The sequence below is a fragment of the Lepidochelys kempii genome, chromosome 2 (genome assembly GCF_965140285.1).
Source record: "Lepidochelys kempii isolate rLepKem1 chromosome 2, rLepKem1.hap1, whole genome shotgun sequence".
NCBI lineage: Eukaryota > Metazoa > Chordata > Testudines > Cheloniidae > Lepidochelys > Lepidochelys kempii.
The window spans coordinates 221,964,046-221,985,330 of record NC_136381.1 but is presented as its reverse complement, the minus strand read 5'-3'; the positions used below and the strand labels follow the sequence as shown (position 1 = coordinate 221,985,330).

Below are 21,285 nucleotides of genomic sequence, written 5' to 3'. Positions count from 1 at the left end.
CCCAGCGGTATGTTAGAAAACAACCCCTAAAAAATAATTGAAAATTGCAGTTCCATTTTCTGTGTTATTGCAAAAATGTAACCTGTTATGACTGGAATAGAAAAGACAAGAGCACTGGGCGTTCCCAACATAATAAGATATCCCCAAAGTCAAACAGTGACCAAAATGCTTTATAAAAAAAGCACTAGCAGACAAATCACCATTTCCTACACCTGGAAACAATTCTACTTTGAAATTCCTGTGTGTTAGTATTCAAACACTGATTGGATTTACATTTAAGAAATGTTCCAAGTTCAGAATTGCTTTCTAGTAGCAGAAAGGAACTCAGAGACAGTGGTAATCCTTACACTCTCCTTTCCCACCATTACCTTCTCTAATAAGGTTGGTGGATGCTCTAGGGAATAGGACAATATGGAAGTTTTAATTTCACTACTGAAATCGTCTATTTTTCCTTATTTTATCAGTTTTTTTTTAAATGAACTGTTATATACTCTAGTGATCTAGAGCAAATAGCTTGAATTGCCTAAAAATAAATTATATGTATCACAGTTTACTGCAAGGTAACTAAAATTCTTTCACTACAAGCACCAAGTAGAACTAGTGGTTCTCAACCTTTCCAGACTACTGTACCCCTTGTAGAGTCTGATTTGTCTTGTGTACCCTGAAGTTTCACCTCACTTAAAAACTACTTGCTTACAAAATCAGACATAAAAATACAAAACTGTCACAGTACACTATTACTGAAAAATTGCTTATGTTCTCATTTTGACCATATAATTATAAAATAAATCAACTGGAATATAAATACTGTACTTACATTTCAGTGTATAGTATATAGAGCAATATAAACAAGGCATTGTCTGAAAGAAATTTTAATTTGTATTGACTTTGCTAGTGCTTTTTTGCAGCCTGCTGTAAAACTAGGCAAATATCTAGATGAGTTTATGTACCCCCGGAAGACCTCTAAGTACCGCCAAGAGTACATGTACCCCTGGTTGAGAACCACTGAAGTAGATAACAGTAAAATAAAAGCTGGATGGGAGGAGTTAAGAGGTACAACTGACAACCGAAAGTGGGGATGATTTAAACAGGCTTCTTGGGCATTTCCTATCTTCTTAAAAACAGTATAACGCAGAACAAAGAACACCTGAACAGACATTCGACCCCTATGCAGAAAATTTGAGAGAATGCATGAAGCAGATGTTTCCATCACTGCAGTTTTAGCTGCACTACTGCTACCTACTGTAGCTTACACTAATTAATACATAGTACAACACAATCGCTTCTTAGCTCCCTTGCAGGACTTCTAGGAAGAGATGGTCAGCTTTTGGGAGTCAGCTAATTAGAATTCATCATAGTACACTCAATATTTACAAATTGCTAAAAAAAACCCAGGATACTGCATTGGATGGGGGGGATGGAACACACATGCACACGTACACACACACACACATAGAGGCCTGGCTGAAGGCCTGTTAGTCCTAAAAACGTAGCCTGCATCAATTCATTGTGGTCAAACTGGCGTCTCTGCACAGACCCAAAGCTCAGAACAAAAAAAAATTTAGTCTTGCAAGATACAAAGCTTGGTTTCCCTTAAACTATGTTTTTCTAAGACTATCTACACCCAAGACTGCGTCAATTTTAAGACAGTTGGAAAGACCCACAAAAACGTGATTACAAACTAAAATTGAAGACGCCTATGAGACTAAAAAAAAGGAGTTCCCAAGGTTCTTTTTTTGCCATAGAACAGTCCCACGTCTTACATTTTTTCCCCATAAAACTTATGAATCCTTCCACACAGCAGAGAGTCTTAGTTTTTAAACTATGATGGCACACTAAATGTAAAGCACAGCAGACAGACAACGTACTGAAGACTTGAACACGTACATCTCTTTAGAACAAGGACTACCGTTTTCATTTAGCATGCTGGATGCCAGAACTGACATCCACACTGAAATCAGAAAAAAGAAAAGGAGGACTTGTGGCACCTTAGAGACTAACACATTTATTTGAGCATAAGCTTTTGTGAGCTACAGCTCACTTCATCGGATGCATTCAGTGGAAAATACAGTGGGGAGATTTATATACACAGAGAACATGAAACAATGGGTGTTACCATGCACACTGTAAAGAGAGTGATCAGGTAAGGTGAGCTATTACCAGCGGCGGAGGGGGCGGGGGGGAACCTTTTGTAGTGATAATAAAGGTGGGCCATTTCCAGCAGTTGACAAGAACGTCTGAGGAACAGTTGGGGGAAGGGAGGGGGGAGAGATAAACATGGGGAAATAGTTTTACTTTGTGTAATGACACATCCACTCCCAGTCTTTATTCAAGCCTAAGTTAATTGTATTCAGTTTGCAAATTAATTCCAGTTCAATTTTGTTGAAGAATTGCCACTTTTAGGTCTGTAATCGAGTGACTAAAGAGATTTGAAGTGTTCTCCCACTGGTTTTTGAATGTTATAATTCTTGACGTCTGATTTGTATCCATTTATTCTTTTACGTAGAGACTGTCCGGTTTGGCCAATGTACATGGCAGAGGGGCATTGCTGGCACATGATGGCATATATCACATTGGTAGATGTGCAGGTGAACGAGCCTCTAATAGTGTGGCTGATATGATCAGGCCCTATGATGGTGTCCCCTGAATAGATATGTGGGCACAGTTGGCAACGGGCTTTGTTGCAAGGATAGGTTCCTGGATTAGTGGTTCTGTTGTGCGGTGTGTGGTTGCTGGTGAGTATTTGCTTCAGGTTGGGGGGCTGTCTGTAAGCAAGGACTGGCCTGTCTCCCAAGATCTGTGAGAGTGATGGGTCATCCTTAAGGATAGGCTGTAGATCCTTGATGATGCGTTGGAGAGGTTTTAGTTGGGGGCTGAAGGTGATGGCTAGTGGCGTTCTGTTATTTTCTTTGTTGGGCCTGTCCTGTAGTAGGTAACTTCTGGGTACTCTTCTGGCTCTGTCAATCTGTTTCTTCACTTCAGCAGGTGGGTATTGTAGTTGTAAGAACGCTTGATAGAGATCTTGTAGGTGTTTGTCTCTGTCTGAGGGGTTGGAGCAAATGCGGTTGTATCGCAGAGCTTGGCTGTAGACAATGGATCGTGTGGTGTGGTCAGGGTGAAAGCTGGAGGCATGTAGGTAGGCATAGTGGTCAGCAGGTTTCCGGTATAGGGTGGTGTTTATGTGACCATCACTTATGAGCACCGTAGTGTCCAGGAAGTGGATCTTTTGTGTGGATTGGTCCAGGCTGAGGTTGATGGTGGGATGGAAATTGTTGAAATTATGGTGGAATTCCTCAAGGGCTTCTTTTCCATGGGTCCAGACGATGAAGATGTCATCAGTGTAATGCAAGTAGAGTAGGAGCATTAGGGGATGAGAGCTGAGGAAGTGGCGCTCTAAATCAGCCATAAAAATGTTGGCATACTGTGAGGCCATGTGGGTACCCACAGCAATGCCGCTGATTTGAAAGTATACACTGTCCCCAAATGTGAAATTGTTATGGGTGAGGACAAAGTCAAAGTTCAGCCACCAAGTTTGCCGTGACATTATCGGGGATACTGTTCCTGACAGCTTGTAGTCCATCTTTTTGTGGAATGTTGGTGTAGAGGGTTTCTACATTCATAGTGGCCAGGATGGTGTTTTCAGGAAGATCACCGATGGATTGTAGTTTCCTCAGGAAGTCAGTGGTATCTCGAAGATAGCTGGGAGTGCTGGTAGCATAGGTCCTGAGGAGGGAGTCTACATAGCCAGACAATCCTGGTGTCAGGTTGCCAATGCCTGAGATGATGGGGCGCCCAGGATTTCCAGGTTTATGGATCTTGGGTAGCAGATAGAATACCCCTGGTTGGGGTTCCGGGGTGTGTCTGTGTGGATTTGTTCTTGTGCTTTTTCAGGGAGTTTCTTGAGCAAATGCTGTAGTTTTTTTTGGTAACCCTCAGTGGGATCAGAGGGTAATGGCTTGTAGAAAGTAGTGTTGGAGAGCTGCCTAACAGCCTCTTGTTCATATTCTGACTCATTCATGACGACGACAGCACCTCCTTTGTCAGCCTTTTCGATTATGATGTCAGAGTTGTTTCTGTGACTGAAGCAAATACTCACCAGCAACCACACACCACACAACAGAACCACTAACTCAGGAACCTATCCTTGCAACAAAGCCCGTTGCCAGCTGTGCCCACATATCTATTCAGGGGACACCATCATAGGGCCTAATCACATCAGCCACACTATCAGAGGCTCGTTCACCTGCACATCTACCAATGGGATATATGCCCCTCTGCCACGTACATTGGCTAAACTGGACAGTCTCTACGTAAAAGAATAAATGGACACAAATCAGACACCAAGAATTGTAACATTCAAAAACCAGTGGGAGAACACTTCAAATCTCTTTGGTCACTCGATTACAGACCTAAAAGTGGGAATTCTCCAACATAAAAACTTCAAAAACAGACCCCAACAAGAGACTGCTGAATTGGAATTAATTTGCAAACTGGATACAATTAACTCAGGCTTGAATAAAGACTGGGAGTGGATGGGGCATTACACAAAGTAGAACTATTTGCCCATGTTTATCTCCCCCTGCCCCGCTGTTCCTCAGACGTTCTTGTCAACTGCTGGAAATGGCCCACCTTGATTATCACTACAAAAGGCTTTTTCCCCCCTCTCTCCTGCTGGTAATAGCTCACCTTACCTGATCACTCTCCTTACAGTGTGTATGGTAACACCTATTGTTTCATGTCCTCTGTATATATAAATCTCCCCACTGTATTTCCACTGAATGAGTCCGATGAAGTGAGCTGTAGCTCAGGAAAGCTTATGCTCAAATAAATGTGTTAGTCTCTAAGGTGTCACAAGTCCTCCTTTTCTTTTTGCGGATACAGACTAACACGGCTGCCACTCTGAAACCGGAAGTCAGAAAGTCTTCCTTCCTCATTAAAAACTACTTTGAGGGAGATAATCAGGGAGGGTTAAACTTCTTTAGTAAGTGAGCATACATCATCTTTTTGTAAGTGGTTAGATGACACTTTTACACTTTTGTTTTATCCTTACAATCAAATCTATCACATTTCAACTTCTTAAATGGCAAGAGTAAAAAATTAGCAACTGTTTTGGATGAAAGGGGGAGGAGGGACGGGGGGGTGTTTAAAGTGAAGATTCCAACAATACCCTTTGTTCTTTAGGTTATAAAGTGCAAAAGAAAGGAAACATGGCTAACTCAGACAAGAAGAGAAGAGCAGGGCATTGAGAGGGTGGAAGGAATAAAAAAGTATGCTAAAAGCATCATTACAGCTTCTTTTCTTACCTGTCTCTGAGCCTCAGCAAGATTGTAGGGCAGTGTTCCCTCTTCCAGAGGAGCAATTCTTTCAATGTCAGCTAGTGTCATACGTCTGTGAGGACCAAGCAAACACTAAACTGAAATTTACATTAAACAGAGGGTTTTTAAACAACTATAAGTTACCTGTACTTCTAGGCAGTGTTCTAGACTTCCCCACTTCCCACTGTTTTTTTAAAAAAAAAAAAAAAAAAAAAGACAGAGAGAGAGATAATTTCTACTTACCCCCGTGGCTCATATAAATCTGCTAACTGAAACAAGATGTCAACTTCCATTGGTGTAACCTGACCAAATTTCTGAGCTGCCAGAACAAACTCCTCTACAACAGAATAAAAATATATGAGAGAGGAAAACTAATCAAACCAAAACAGAACACCCCGAGCATCCCAGAGTCATCATTCATTTTAGTATTAAACCAAGACACTGCAAAAAGTGCTCCTACCACAATGTAAATGTATGTTTTAAATTCTACATCAAGCATGGAAATAGAGTAGCTTTCTGGTTTTCAAACTCAGTGCCATCAGCAGGATTTAAGATATCTGACATACGGTACCAATCAGTTGTAGGTCCGAGGAGAAAAAACAACAACAACAAATCCAAACACCCCATGAACAAAGATGTGGACCTTTTCATGTATATGTCCCAGTAGGCCACATTAAATGAAGCTTTGGTGTTGCAGAGGGAATTCTCTATAAAAGCGATTAGATAGAGCAGATAACATCTTGTTCCAAGCTTGTAGATCAGCTTACTATGCCGCCACTACAAGTTTATGGAATTCTTTAACTACCCTTGAAGGTCAGTTTTAATAGGCTGCCAATTTGGCAGGAGTCCTAGGAAGTTTTTGAAGACTTTGAATATCTTTACATTCTCTCCTCACCCAGCTCCCTTCCCCCGCAGACATCTTCAGTTTCCTAGGACTTTCTCCCTGGCGGTAACAAAATGGAAATCCCGGAGGGTGGACTAAACAGGAGCATGAATGGTTGAACAATACACCACAAAGAGCTGAAAACACAGGCACAAGTTTGTTTGTTTGTTTGCTTTAAAAAGCACATGAACGAGTTCCCTCCCCCAAGCCAATGCTCCGACTGCACAATCAGAACATTTCTACTAACCTTTAGTCACTTCCACATCTTTTCTATTTCCAGCCAGAGTACTGTAGATCTTCCTAATGAGCTCCATGTTGTTAAGAAGGGAATTAAATCCATTAAAATAGGAAAAGCTGACCTGATGGGAAGTGGTACCTCCAGCAGCCTGCAACAGAGAGAGTAAAAAAAGAGAGAAGGAGAGGAGCTATTTTAACCGTTTTGCAACACTTTAGGATCAAGAAAATCTTTGAATAAAGCTTTGAAACAACATTAGTTTACAACAACGACAGTAGCAAGGGATTTCTTTTTAAATGCAAAATAAATAGCCATATGAAAGAGTCTTATGTTACTGAAACTAATCATAACCAGAATGTAAGACTCACCCCACCCCTAGAAGCCTAAACAAATACATATGCAGGATTATAACAACATGACCAGCAGTAATTTACAGAGTTCAAGTTTCAATACTGTTTCAGTTGGACATATTTCATAAGTTGGTTTATTTCTTCAATTGAGAAAATCTTAAAACTTATAGATACACAGAAAAACTTAATCAAAACACATTTTAAAAATGGTTAACCCAAACATTTCAATTCAGAGCACACTGTGTTGGTTAAATACAATAAGTACATTCAGTACAATATAATTTAAGTACAGCATTCATAACCTAGCACATTTCTGACCACTGAAAACAGGAGATATGTCACAGGAGATGGGGGAAAAGAAAAAGACACACATGCAAGTCATTGTTAGGTTGGATATGCAGAGGCAACCCTCTCTACACGGCTCTGAAGAGACCTCACCCACAGTAGCAGGTTCAGATCTAGGCACTACCACAAAGATATAGACCAAATTAGTCCAAAATTAAGATATTCAGCACAAGGCTGGAATCACTGACCAAAGGAAGGGGTGGAAAGTGTAGTGGGTGATACATTTAAAATCTGAATGGAAAAGTATTGGGGGAGGGGGAGGAATATATTATAGGGAATAAACCCAAACTGCCACAGAATAGACTGGATGAACCAACCCAAGTCTTATCTAATTTCTATTCATTCTATAATATGGTTTGAAAAGCTCTTTCAACAGTTTCTAGTGACAATTCCCAGCTTTCACTGTTCCAGATACGACACACAATTGTGAGCTCTTAGTGGAACTTTAAGCTAACAAAACAAATATTTCAAGAACGATTGCTCAGGTGGAGCAATGGCTTGTTGGAATAGAGTACAATTTGCCACGACAGAACAATATGTTGGTATGACACAGCCCAAGGTTTTTCACCATTCATAATTTGCTTGGGCTCTTGTGTGAGGAATTGACAGGAGGATCTCTGAAGAGAGATAGCCTGAGATGAGAGTCTAAGTTTGTGTATGTGGACAATTATGTATCAAGTGATGGGCACAGGGTGCAAACAGAGTAATAAATTTGGGGAAGGGACTGTCTCTGCGTTTGCACAATGAGACCCTGATCTCTATGACAGTACAAATAAGCTATGCACAACTTACTGCTACTAGACATTCTTCTACAAATGGTGTCAACATGTGTGGCCGGATAGTGACCATAATGTCCCTGAAGTCAATGGCAGTGACTCTTCCAGCTCGAGCATTGTCTCGCTGCACAAATGCTTGTTTTGCATGTTCCAACTGTATCTCCTGAAAATGCATTAAAACAAAGTTATATTTTGCTTTAGCTGTATTATGTACATTAAAAGTTAAAATCCACAGCATACCTGATGCTCTACAAAAGAGAGTTACATGTTGTCCTCCCCCCAGATAGGGACAGAGTTCTGCATTTATTATTGTTCAACCTCAAATAAGGTCTCCACTAATATTTTTCTACATCTCAAATACAAAATTCTCTTCCTTCTCTGGGCTTGTCTATGCAGGGAAGAGCCAAGAATAGCTAACGTGGAATAGCTATAAGTGCAAATAACTATTCTGCCCTAACTTCCTGTGCAGACACACTTAGCATGAAACAGAAGTGTCCACAAAAGGAGTGAGTGCAGAATTTGGGCTTTAAATTCACACCCTAGCTTACTTCTCACTAGCTTCCCTTTAGGTTCTGCAATTCATTTACCAGAGAAATGTGAGCAAGAGTTTCAAAAGACCATACAGGTGTGCTCCTATTTATGTATTTCAATGTAACCAAAGGTGTCACATCAGAGAGCATTTATCAGTTTACTGTAAGTTTTAGAGTAGGTCAATCAAATCTTTGTAAAATTATATTTGTCTGTGTTCAGCTCCCACAAATGATCTCTGCAAGGAGGAGAATGTGAATATTCCTTCACAAGGCATCTTTATTTATTTCTTTTAAAACAGAAGGTCTCTTATTTGTCAAATGCTGTAGTGAAAAAGGTAAAATCAAACTAGAAGCCAGTTTAGAAAGCTTTGCATCACCACACCTTTGTTGTTATTTCCACTGCTACCGAACCACGATCACCTTTCAAGATATCAGCATTAATAGTAGATGGATATCAATCATTTGATTTACCTGATAGCAGCACTCAATGTTTTCACAGCTTGTGACTCAAATGTACTCGGGGGGCGGGGGGGAGAGGAGAAGAGACACATGACAAGTAATCACTCCAAAAATTACAAAATTACATCTTCTCCTACAGTCATCTACATCCTGCTCCTTGCAGCAGGCAGATTGTTTTTCTCCTTTCGGTGAAAAACTGGAGGTTTTTATGACTAAACTACACCAACAAAATCCAAACTTAGCATAGGACAAGTTACAGATTCTGACTTACTACAAAACCAACTGAAAATCTTTGACATTGTCCAACACATAGTGACAGTGAAGACACAGACAGGTAGACTCCCCTGTTTAGGATTAATCCCTTTTAATGGGAAAAGGGGGAAAATGCAGACATTCCAGCAGTTACTACAATGTTATCCCTTGCAGCTTCAAATCTCATTAAAATGTCTTTTCCCTGGAAGGATATTGCTTATTTCTAAGCCACAGCTTAAATGAATTGGTGTGGAGTGCTTTCCTAGATACTGAACTTGTCTTGCAATGGGACAGATGCACTTTGCTATTCTCTCCAAAACTCACATTTTTAAAAAACATTCTAAAAAGTCAAATTAAACTGAGACCTTGTACTAATCAAGATTCACTATTATGCTGCTTTTAAAGGTGCAATGTCTTCAATAATAAGTAGAGGAAATCAGTATTTGTCTCATAGGCAACACCAGTATTCAGTGGGATAAAGAATAGGAAACAAATGGCAAATACAATATTTGTGCCACGACTTCTTACATCCTGGCCTCATGGGCTTCTGAAACAGTTTTAATTTAATTTCTAATCAACATCTTTAGAATTTGTACCTGGTCTTCAAGTTATGAGGAAGCAAGATAATATGTTAGGCAAAAAATGAGCACTGCTAAATGTTTCAATACTCTAATTCACCCACTAAACTATTCAAAAATTTCTGGTTCTAATGAGAAATGCTTATGGAGGTTACAATATTTTAGCCATAAAATTTGAGTTACGATTCCAGGTCTGTCACATTTCCTTTACGCTACAGCCCCCTGCGGGGAGGCTAGGGAGGGGATGCTATAATTCAGCAACAACATTCACTGGCTGAAGGTGGCCATGTCAGTTCTTGCTTCAGCCTGGCTATGACTATAATTTCATTTATTATAACAAATGTTGAAGCAAGCAGTTTGGGAAGGCTTTAGATGGGAAGAGTGCAAGAAAACAAAGTTTGTCAACTTGAGGCAGGCAGCAACTTGGGAGTTTGCCTGCACGGAGCTCAGATGATGAACTGGACACAAAAATTCTTGTACCCCTGTTGAATACCATCGAGCATATGAACATGCTCATTTTTTGCATCCATTGCAGTAACACCATGAATATTCAAAATGAATATCTGGAACATGCTAAAGAGGGTCGTCTTCTCTCTTATTTAAATACATTTAAAACATCTTTTTTTTTTATTCAAACTGCCAGAGAATTTCTGGATTGGCAGAATTCAGCACTGCAGTGCTGCATAAATCAGGGAGCCCTGCCACAGGACCTAGGCACAACCTGCCATAAAGTATAAAGAGCAAGTCCTGACTATGTACACTGAAATGTCAAGGTAGGGCAGGGAGTGTGCAGGACACAGTTCCAGCCTGTCCTGCTACATTTCCTTGCTTCTGATTGTAAATTAGTTCATTGTCAGGGTAGCAGTTTATGCCCTAATTTGATAGCCACAGGGATTATTAAAAACTTTACAGCAGTACCATAATACTAATGTCGGTATGAGAATGTAGTAATGGACAAGCACAATGTCTCACCACAGGACAACAAGGCACTATCCACGGGATATAATGACCAGGATCCAAGGACCCATTTTTCATCAGGCCGCAGGTGACCTACTAATGAGGGCCTCCTGTACAATCCTATTTCCCTCATCCTTATCTTGCCAACACCGTTTCTCTATGCTCCGCACGTGCTGGGCAGGTTTAACTAGGGAGAAGAATTACCCAACTTGGTTAACACAGTAATAGTACAGGGCAAAGCACATAATGCTGCCACCTGACCCCATGCCCCAACAGCTGGCCAAATGGGGAAGAGCAGATGACAGCTGAGGAAGGCATAAAAGCACTTGTGGTTCCTATGGACCATGACACACCCCTTATGCGCGCACGCACACACACACGTCCAATTTGTGAACAGTTACTCAGCAAACCCATCCTGACCTGATGACGGGGATTCTGTGTGATCAAAGGTTTTTCCTCTGCACAGTTTAGAAACTCTATGTGTATGTCTACACAGCAAAAAAAAAAAAAACCCACTGCTGGCCTACATCAGCTGATTAGGACCTGAGTCGGAGGCCAGAAGTCTACACAGCAATGAAACAGCCTGCAGCCTGAGCCCCATGAGCTCAAGTCAGCTGACCCGGGCCAGCAGCAGGTTTTTCTTTGCTATGTAGATGTACCCTAAATGGTTTGAGCACATTCTCAAGATTTGGAGAAAACTATCCACACCCCTCCACGCTCACTGCAAGGATTTTAACCCAGTTTTTATGGGTATGATTAATCTGAGATAGTCAGACAAGCATCTTCTTTCAGAATTAAATGGAAAGAGCAATTGTCCTCTGTCCCTCACTGCCATCCAAAACATCAGCAAAGTGAAGAGGTGGTGGAAAAGTATATTCAGGGAATAGTTACACAATAAAATTAAAGCTTCGTTACAAAAAACAGCAAAGGAAAGCCAGATTTGGTATATAAATACCATCATAAGGAACATACTTGTTTAACATCAGTAGATTTCATAACAATGTAAAATTCTAAACTGTTTAATTTAAAAGAAAAGTGTACGCAATCTAGCCATCTCAAAGCCTGAAAGTTAAGACATTTCACAGCATGACTAATTATACTTCAAAAGTATGCTCAGTAGCCACTAGCATTAGTCTGGGAGAAGTGATAGGATATCAAAAAAATAAAATAAAATAAAATAAAATAAAATAAGCAAAATGGTACCACTAAACACCAACTGTAAATAAACTTAATTTGCAAATAAATTTTGCTTTTTAATCAAGCTGAGAGGTGTTTCACATCTTTCACCCTAAGACTGCTTAGAAAATATGGGTGAAAAGCAGCTATATAAGAAAAACAAACTTAATTGCTTCTCAATGCAAAATACTTACCCACTGAACCCTCCCTAGATTAAAGTTTCTGTAATCCCTACACATACCTTAAAAAACAAGTTTATCCCTTGATGATAGGAGCCTGAATTTCAACAAGCTACAATAACTGTTTATGCAAAATTAATTTGCACAGTCACAGGCACCCTGGAACCAGAGTTTTAATGAAAGGATTTCCCACCTAGAATTTCACCTCAGCTTTCCCATACAGCTAATTAAAAACATAATTCATTTTCCAGTTATGTAGAGATTTATTTTCAGGTACGGCTGATATTTCCAATTGACTTGCATTCATTAGCTGCAACACAATCCTTTCCACTGCAGCTGATTGTGAGGTCTCATTTACAGGTATTATTATCTCATCAACCAGCATGCCAAAACTGACCAAAACCCTAGCTAATGTTTAAATGCGTTTGACAGACCTATACATTAGCCAACACAAAAGCTGATCAATCAATCGATTTTAAACTCTGGGGTTGGGTTTGAGATGGTTGTTCTTGAAGCAGATCTTAGTATTTAAGCCTTGTCCAAGTCATGAGGAACTGCATCTCACAGAGGAAGCTCTTTATTTGTTTAGAGCAGTGAAACTCAGACTGAAGCTTGTGAGCCGCAAGTGGCTCTTTAATGCGTCTCCTGTGGCTTTGCAGCACATGATATTAAAACACGGTGAGATTTAATTATTAACCAATCAGGATGTTTTTACTTTGTTATTAACCAACTGTAAAATACTTGGTCAATCATTCTGCTGTGAGACTTATATCAATAAAATAGTAAATGAAACAATGAATTCACACTACTGTGGCTCTTTCTGATCGTGAACTGGCTCCTGAACCACTTAGGTCTGAGCATCACTTGTTTACAACAAGAATAGATCTCAATTCCTCTTGCATTTAGAATAAAGCTTGTTGATTAAATGTTCATCTAGCTTTCTTGTGTCAGAAATGAGGATTAATTAAACTGCACTAATAGAATATGAATATGGAAAAAGTGTGTGTTCCAGAGGAATGAGAGTGGATAGATGGCAAGAAATATGAACTACTTTTAATCTTAGATTTCACTAAAAACCAGCAAGCAATATTTACAAAACAGTAGCTGCAGTACATTAAGGAACCCATCTGGTCCAAGTTAAGGGTAATATAAAAAGTATTTATACATCAGGAATGCCAAGAGGTAACTTGGCATCCACTGTGGTATCCTGCTGCCTAAGGTCCAAGGTCTAGACCTTAGACCAAGGAGACTGACTCACATACAGAGAGAAGGTCAGGAGGAAAAACTGAGTACCAAAGGTTAGGAAATTCAAAGCAAAATTTCTACACATGTGAAGAGTAACTCAAATCTGTGCCAAGAATAGTTTCTGCCATAGCTTCAGCATTTACAACGTAAGGGCACAATGCTGTAAGGCAAAGGATAGTAATGACATCATATCTACATGAACTGGGTAACTAGATATACCAATTTACTAAAATTGCTGCAGTGTCACAATTATGTTGAAATTGAGCAGACTGTTTCAGTAAAATCCCAGGACTTCTGGTCACCTGGAGCCTCCAACAAACATGATGGCAACTTAACCAACTACCTCACCTTCACCCCAGATGCCTCTCAGCTGTCCAGTGCACAGCCAAAGTGAAATCTTTGCCCTGCCGCACATCGGAACTGCTGCTGTAGGCGCAAAGAGCAAGATCATTGGGCTGGCCACAGCCCAGGTGGAAGGAGAAGGAGACCATGCAGCAGCCAAGCCATCAGATGTAGTGCCGCCAGGTTTGGGTGCAGAAGACTGCCGTGGCTCTGGGACAATAGGTCCAACCTGAGCGTCAGCCGGAACGGGGTTGCCACTGAGAGGTCCAGCAAAATACTGAACCAGTGTTGGCGTGGCCAAGCCAGCGCTATGAGGATGACCTTTGCCTTGTCTTGTTTGATCTTCATGAGGACCCTGGGCAGCAATGGCACCAGAGGGAAGGCGTAAATCAGAGCCCCCAACCACAGGAGCAGAAAGGCGTCCAACGGGGATCCTCTGTCCATGCCCCAAATTGAGCAGAAAATGTGACATTTTCTGTTCTGCCTGGATGCGAACAGATCCACCCGGGGAGTTCCCCATCTGTGGAAGATGGAACTGAGCACCTCCAGATGAAAGGACCATTTGTGGAGAGACAAGAATATTCTGCTGAGGCTATCTGCCAAAGCGTTCTTGCTCCCTGGAAGGTGAGTAGCTATAAGACAGATGTTATGCTGCAGACAGAAGTCCCAGAGCCAGAGGGCTTCCTGGCAGATGGCAGACAACCTGGTTCCACCCTGCCTGTTGATATAGAAGACTGTAGCCATGTTGTGCACCAGGACCTCAACCACCATGCCTTGTATATGAGGTAGAAAGGATTGGCAAGCTAGGCCAAATGCCCTGAGTTCCCTGACAATGATATGCAGGAAAGAAATCGTGACTGGACCAATGACCTTGGGTACTGAGATTGCCCAAGTGGGCTCCTCATCCCAGATCTGAAGCATTGGAGACAAGGCCCGGGTCAGGAAGGGAACTCCTTCCAGCACCTATGTGGGATCCTGCCACCGGATGAGAGACAACAGTATGCTGTCGGGAATCCTGACCCACTTGGTCCATGCTGTGTCGGTTGGGGGCATAGACCAATGCCAGCCATGCCTGTAGGGGAATGAGGCAGAGTCATGCGTGCCGGACCACGTACGTGCATGCCACCATGTGACCCAACAGTCTCAGGCACGTGTGGATTTTGGTGAGTGGGTGGGCTCGCAGGCCCGAGATGAGGTCCCCCATTGCTTGGAACCAAGTCTCGGGGAAGAAGGCTCTGGCCTGAGTGGAGTTGAGAACTACCCGGATAAATTCTATGCATTGCACTCAAGTGAGGGTTGACTTTTTCTCGTTTATTATCAGCCCCAGGACGTGGTGGTGGAACAGACCAGATCGAGATGCCTTTGCACCTAATCTTATTAACATCAAGGTACAGGTAAATCTGGACTCCCTGATGTCACAGGTAAGCGGCCACTGATGCTATACACTTTGTGAACACCCTCGAGGCCAAGAGACCAAAGGGCATCGCCGTGAACTGGTAGTGGCGCTGACCCAACATGAAAGGGAGGACGCGCCGGTGCCCCGGGAAGATGGAAATGTGCATCCTTTAAATCGAGGGCGGCGTACCAATATCTTGGATCCAGGGAGGGAATGATGGAGGCCAGGGAGACCATGCGAAGCTTCAACTTATTGAGAAATGTGTTGAGGCGATGCAGGTCTAGGATAGGTCTGAGGCCCCCTTTTGCATTCGGAATTAGGAAATAGCAGGAGTAGAATCCTCTTCCTTCCATGTTCCCAGGAGCCTCTTCCACTGCCCCCAGGCACCGGTTTTCAACCTCCTGAACAAGGAGGTGCTCGTAAGAAGGGTCCCTGAAGAGGGACGGGAAATGGGGTTGGGAGGGTTGGTCAGCTATAAATTGCAGGGTATAGCCCAAAGAAACCATATCGACTATTCAGTGGTCCTATGTGATACGGGACCAGGCCAACCAAAGAGGGAGGAGGCGGTTGAGAAAGAAGGGGGATGGATCCGGTGAATTGGCTGGGCTGTCGTCCTCGGGCATACCCTCAAAACGGCTGCTTCTGGCCTCCCTGATTTCTGGGAGGGTCAGGCTGTGCCACCAGGCAGGAAGACGACAAATAGCACCTCTTAGGCCCCTTCTTGTCCTTACTCCTGTAGAGCCCAACCTGGACTGCAGTGGAGGAGGAGGGGACGAAGGATGGAACAGCTTCCTGGACTGCTGAAGGGAATGCAGGCCCAAGGAGCAGAGGGTGGCTCCGGAGTCCTTAAGCCCATGGAGCCTCGAGTCAGCTTGGAGAAGAGCCCTGTACCCTCAAAGGGGAGGTCCTGGATTGTGGCCTGAATCTCCGGGGACAGCCCAAAGGCATGCAATCATTAGCTGTGCCTCATGGCCACCATTAATGCAATGAGTCCGTAGCGTCCTAGACCATCTGGGGGACTCCTCTGGCCACCGCTGTGCCTTTGCTCACTAAAACAGTGAACTCTTGGGCACGATCCTGTGGGAGGGCCTCCGTGAACTTATTACGGGAGCCCCACAGGTTGAAATTATAACGTCCCAGCAGGGCCTGGTGATTAGACACCCTGAACTGTAAGCTGGCTGTTGAGTAAACTTTCATGCCAAACAAGTCCAGTCTTTTGGTGTCCCGCTAACCTGGCCCTATCTGTCCCTCTCATTTACTGTGGATACGATCAGTGATGCCGCAAGGGGACGAGTGTACAAATACTCAAAGCCCTTTGCAGGGACATAATAGTTCTTTTTCACCTTCTTGGAAGTCAGCAGAATAGAGGAGGGGGATTGCCACAACGATTTGGCTATCTTGAGGATCCTTGGAAGGACGGGCAATGTGACCCGTGCTGGGGTGGTGGCTGAGATGACACTGAAGATGTTGTTAGCCTCCTCAGCGACCTCCTCAATCTGCAGGCCAAGATTTTCAGCCATCCACTTAAGGATGGCCTGCTGCTCCTTAAAGTCGTCCGGTGGACTGCTGGGGTGGGATGGCCTGGCTACCGCTTCGTCCGTGGACGACTATGATGATTGCATCGCCTGCTGGAAGGTGTTGTCCTCCTCCTTCTCAAGGGAGGGCTCCCTCGGTGTTGGGTTGGATGTGCCACCTCAGCCTCCATCTCGGTACCGTGTTCTGATGGTGGTGCCGCAGCCAGCTTGTCCGATAAGGCCAGGGAGGGCTGGGAGTATTGGATCGTCATCACCGGCACTCCTAATGGGTTCCAGTACTGTCACTGGGGGGGCCACTGTCCCTGCTGCATCAGCACCGTGGCCAGTGCTGTCCCAGTCTCCCATGTTGGTGGAGAGAGTCTCTCCTTCTTGGCGACAGGCTGAAGACACCCTGATCACTGTCCCTCCAGCGACCATGGCGAGACCATTGAGGCCTGGGTCTGTTTGCTGATCCTGGTGGGCGATCAGCAGGATGACGGTGAGTAGTGCTGCCTGCCTGAGGAATAGTACCAGGGTGAACAAGATCGGTGCTGAGATCCTTAGCGACCCCCTCCAGGACAGCAACTTACGTCAAGAAGACCGCCTGTGATAGAATGACCAGCACCTGGGTGACCTGTGGTTGGATATTCGCCGGTACCAGTGGTACGGCATCTCAAATCCGGAGTCCCACACCTGGTAGGTGGGGATCTCGTCAGGGACCTAGGCCTTCTTACCGGAGAGCTGGGGTTGGTGCTGACAGCAATGGACACCTGCGCCTATGGTCCAGCAACCAGGAATGTTCCGCCAGTCTATACTGCACCCTGGTGGGCTTGCCCTTCAGTGCCAGGGGCGGAGGCACTTCAGTCACTTGCCATGGCACCTGCTTTGCTCTTTAGCCTCCAGGACTGCTTCGGGCACTGAAGGCCCCACAATAGCCTGGGAGAGCCTGCCGCTGCCCAGGGTGGGTCCCTGGCCGGGCTGGGAGGGTCTGACTTCAGAGGTACCCCCTATGAAGCCCCGAAGCAGGCGCATGGCCTGACACAGGTCCTTTGCCCGTGGCCCCTGTGTCCTTCAGTGCCAAGGGACTCTGCTTCTTCTGACGCTTTCTTGGCACCGGCAAGAGGGAGTGGTGCTGGGCCAAGTCCGGCACCAGCGGTGCACTGCGCACCAAAGCCAATGTACTCGGTGTCGGTTCCGTGATGGAAGGCTCCGACGCGGGGCGAAGAGCGGCCTCCATCAGGAGGGCCCTCAAGCAGGTATCCTGCTCCTTCTGGGTTCAAGGGCACACATTTTTGCAGGTGCGACACCTGTCCTTTCTGTAGCTTTCTCCCAGACATTTGAGACAACTGTCGTGGGGATCACTGATCATAGAATCATAGAATATCAGGGTTGGAAGGGACCCCAGAAGGTCATCTAGTCCAACCCCCTGCTCGAAGCAGGACCAATTCCCAGTTAAATCATCCCAGCCAGGGCTTTGTCAAGCCTGACCTTAAAAACCTCTAAGGAAGGAGATTCTACCACCTCCCTAGGTAACGCATTCCAGTGTTTCACCACCCTCTCAGTGAAAAAGTTTTTCCTAATATCCAATCTAAACCTCCCCCACTGCAACTTGAGACCATTACTCCTCGTTCTGTCATCTGCTACCATTGAGAACAGTCTAGAGCCATCCTCTTTGGAACCCCCTTTCAGGTAGTTGAAAGCAGCTATCAAATCCCCCCTCATTCTTCTCTTCTGCAGGCTAAACAATCCCAGCTCCCTCAGCCTCTCCTCATAACTCATGTGTTCCAGTCCCCTAATCATTTTTGTTGCCCTTCGCTGGACTCTCTCCAATTTATCCACAAACTCTCTCCAATTTATCCACAGCATCGGCCTGCTGCACGCTGAACACAACTTGAAGCCAGGAGAGTGGGGCATGTCCCGCTTGGGGCAAACTCCCAACCAGATCTCTACTAATTTAAACACTAGAACTAACTACTATGAACTATATACAACGAGTAGAACTAAGTCTATGAAGAAACCGCTACTGCTCTTGCGATGCAAGACAAGGCAGTCCAACCAGCTGTCACAGGTGATAAGAAGGAACTGAGAGGACATAGGGTCGCGGCACCTGATATACCGCCGCATAAGCGTGCCACTCCAGAGGGCGCTACAGCTGGCCCTACAGATTCCGCTAAGGCAGAAATCTCCGACAACTGTGCACGTAGGCATGCACACACCTAAAATGGAATCGACATGAGCAAGCACTCGAAGAAGAATCTAATATTTTTCCTTTTTTATATATCTATGTAAGTAAATTTTAGAGTTTTCAAAAGGTGCCTGTTTCCAGTGCTGTCAAAATAACTACTCTACCCACACAGAGGTCCACCATAAAGACTGGTCATGCAAGCTTTTCAGCCCCATCACAAAGCAGTGCTTGGACCCTGCAGTAGAAGGAACCCCTTGCCCTCCTCATCAGAGTAGCAAGGCACCAGTTACTTTCCATGCCCATTCAGTCCATGACGTCTACCAAGTGCCAATGTGACTGTCAGTTATTATAGAGACAAGATGGGTGAGAAAATATCTTTTATTGGACCACTTATGTTGGTCCAACTTCAGAAGTTTGTCCAATAAAAGATATTACCTCACACACCTCGTCTCGCCAATATCCTGGGACCAACACTGCTACACCTACACTGCATATAACGTCAGTAATTATGGAATTTTTGTGATGTAGACACCTGCTCCCTAGGAACTGGGAGCCTTTTTACACAGGCTATCAACGCTTTCCAATTTGAAAGGCACTTGATCACTATAGAACCAGGGTAGATTTGCACTGATGACCCACAAGTGAGACTCCATACCCAATTACCAATCCAATTACCAATTACCTTCTTCTAGAATTTGAGTTTTTCTTCAAACCTCCAAATAAGCAGCTAAACTAAGCAGGATTATCAGATACAGAACCAAGATTTACAGTCTACCAAAGTCAGCATACATGTCTAGCCTAGGTATTTAGCAATAACAGTCATTATTAAAACCAAGAGAATATGATTGCATTTATGATCTCCTACATCCTCTTCAGGCAAAGAGTTAATTAGGCTCTGTTTCACAAAGTCAATTTGAAACATTTGTCTCAATAGCATTATCTTAATTATTGCTCATCAAAATGATACCACCTCCTACTGTGAAATAACTTCCCTGCATAAACAGAAAAATAAAAAAATACAACCTTGTGGTCTTGAAGTAGGTTCCTATTTTAAAACTATTATGTAAAATCTTTACTGGCACTCAGTATGTTCAAGATGGATTCAAACAAGGCACCCATCCATCTCATTTTACTTACAGCAAGCATTATCATTTTTTCAGAATCATTTACTGATTTTTCGTTTGTATGATATTTTGCTATGTGTAGCAATATACCCAAAAGCATAGACATGAAAGGATTCCCTCCAGAGGAGGTATCTTTTATTTATTCTCTACACAGCACAGGCAAAAATAAATAGAATTTTCTATCTGTTGCACTATTTGGTTATTAAATGGTATCAAACTAACAGTGTGTGTAAGAAGTCTGCAGCAGAAGGAATACCATTACTGTATTTTACCACTAAAATCACACAAATTTGGTAAACACAGAATTTTGATAATCAAATGAAGCATTCCTTAATATCAGTTTTGGCAAGCGAGTTCAAAATGCACAATATTTGGTACAAGCATCTATTATTATTTAACATATTGGATTCTCCTAGTGAAAGATATCCTACAATTTTTAAATGTCTTGATGTCTGGGTATTCCCCCCTCATGTCTCAAAGATTAGCTTGAAACAGTGGGCCAGATCCATTAAAAAAATACTCATGCCACATTCAAGTGCCAAAAAAGTAACAACTACCTAGATTCAACCATTTCACCACAAGCAGATTATATTGCCAATGCATAAAGTTCTAAAATCCAGCCTTCCGACAGTAAGAAGAGCCTAAATACAGCATTGTTGGCTATGTTGCCAATATGGTGTTCACTAAATTTACTATTTGTGATTCTTGCACATTTCTTACTATTCATTGTGACAGACATGGCGATTACCTCCAATATCTTTGGGAGATCTCACTGTATTAAGTTTATGTATCATTGTGGGCCAGAGAATGTATGCAGTTCTGTGGGCAGGGTGACCAAGGAACTAACAGTGAGGTACTGATTAGGGAAAATTCACTAAGGTTATAACATCTCCAGAGAAATACCACCACCTTGATGCTCGCATCTACTAGTTCAAACTGGATTCTTCAGAGACTAACAGACAAAGAAAGGGCTTTTGGATAAATAGCTTGAATTTAAACTGACTCAAGGCCTTCTCTCTGATCCATCAAACCAGCAGGACATTCTGTCCAACTGTGGGACATCAATCCAGGACTTTTGCCTACTGGACAGCCATAAGACTGATGGATGACCTCTGGTAAGTGTTTATCGTGTGTAGTAACTTTCTTTTTTTAAATATGTTTTTTCTGGAATACTTTCACTTTAAAAATAAATATGCTTGCCTATAAAGGGCTGGGTGGTATCTTATAATTGCTAGAAATGACTTTGTTATAATATAAGCCTTTGAAGAGAAAGCAAAACGCAGACACTGACCTGTTTAGGCAATCTGGCATGCTGGCAGTATCACTGTGTAAGCAGAGTATTATGCAGCCTGAAAAATCCCCATCAGAAGTGGGAGAAATGCGTGACTCTACCAAGAGAGGTGACGGCTGAGGAGCCAGGAGCCTAGAGTGCGTGCCCTCAAGG

At 43.3% G+C, this 21,285-nt stretch overlaps 1 protein-coding gene across 2 annotated transcripts in view; it reads right to left on the bottom strand.

Annotated features, from left to right (window-relative positions):
- The window catches only part of SLC25A13 (solute carrier family 25 member 13), a 131,778-nt gene that overhangs the window by 39,838 nt on the left and 70,655 nt on the right, over nucleotides 1-21,285 (bottom strand). For both annotated transcript variants that reach the window (XM_073333879.2, XM_073333880.2), the window contains 4 exons: nucleotides 7,921-8,067; nucleotides 6,446-6,584; nucleotides 5,559-5,652; nucleotides 5,304-5,388 (listed from right to left, as the gene is read on the bottom strand). In XM_073333879.2, coding sequence (XP_073189980.1) covers nucleotides 5,304-5,388; nucleotides 5,559-5,652; nucleotides 6,446-6,584; nucleotides 7,921-8,067 — 465 coding nt within the window. The remainder of the gene's footprint in view (nucleotides 1-5,303; nucleotides 5,389-5,558; nucleotides 5,653-6,445; nucleotides 6,585-7,920; nucleotides 8,068-21,285) is intronic.